We start from the raw sequence: 333 nt of genomic DNA, 5'->3' as shown, positions 1-333 counted from the left end.
GCTGGACCTGTTCAGCACGATGGCCTCCTACCACCCCATGGCTGAGTACCCTCCGTACCAGAGCCACGGGCGCTACGTGTCACCCAACAGCAAGCCCAACCCCTACAGCCAGGTGAGACCCGAGTGCCACCATCCTTGGTGGCCGCTCGTGCCCAGCGTCCCGGCTACTGCGGGGCTGAGGGGGTGCAGGGGAAGGTGCTTTTTGGTGCAGCTGGGCAGGTCCCTTGACCGCTGGGTTAATGGCTAACGGAGCCGGTGGGGCAGGGGACATGTGGCCCTGGGAGCCCGCCCCACGCCAGTCCCCTCCCGGCCGGGAGGTGAGCATAACTTTCA

At 66.4% G+C, this 333-nt stretch overlaps 1 protein-coding gene across 1 annotated transcript in view; it reads left to right on the top strand.

Moving 5' to 3' along the window:
* MUC1 (mucin 1, cell surface associated) overlaps positions 1-112 on the top strand; it is a gene marked incomplete at both ends in the record, with an annotated part of 1,690 nt that extends 1,578 nt beyond the window's left edge. Inside the window, one exon of the mRNA XM_010291927.1 lies at positions 16-112. Coding sequence (XP_010290229.1) covers positions 16-112 — 97 coding nt within the window. The remainder of the gene's footprint in view (positions 1-15) is intronic.
* Between the last annotated feature and the right edge of the window lie 221 nt (positions 113-333).

Source organism: Phaethon lepturus, unplaced genomic scaffold, assembly GCF_000687285.1.
Source record: "Phaethon lepturus isolate BGI_N335 unplaced genomic scaffold, ASM68728v1 scaffold35937, whole genome shotgun sequence".
NCBI lineage: Eukaryota > Metazoa > Chordata > Aves > Phaethontiformes > Phaethontidae > Phaethon > Phaethon lepturus.
This window is presented reverse-complemented; position numbering and strand designations above follow the sequence as displayed.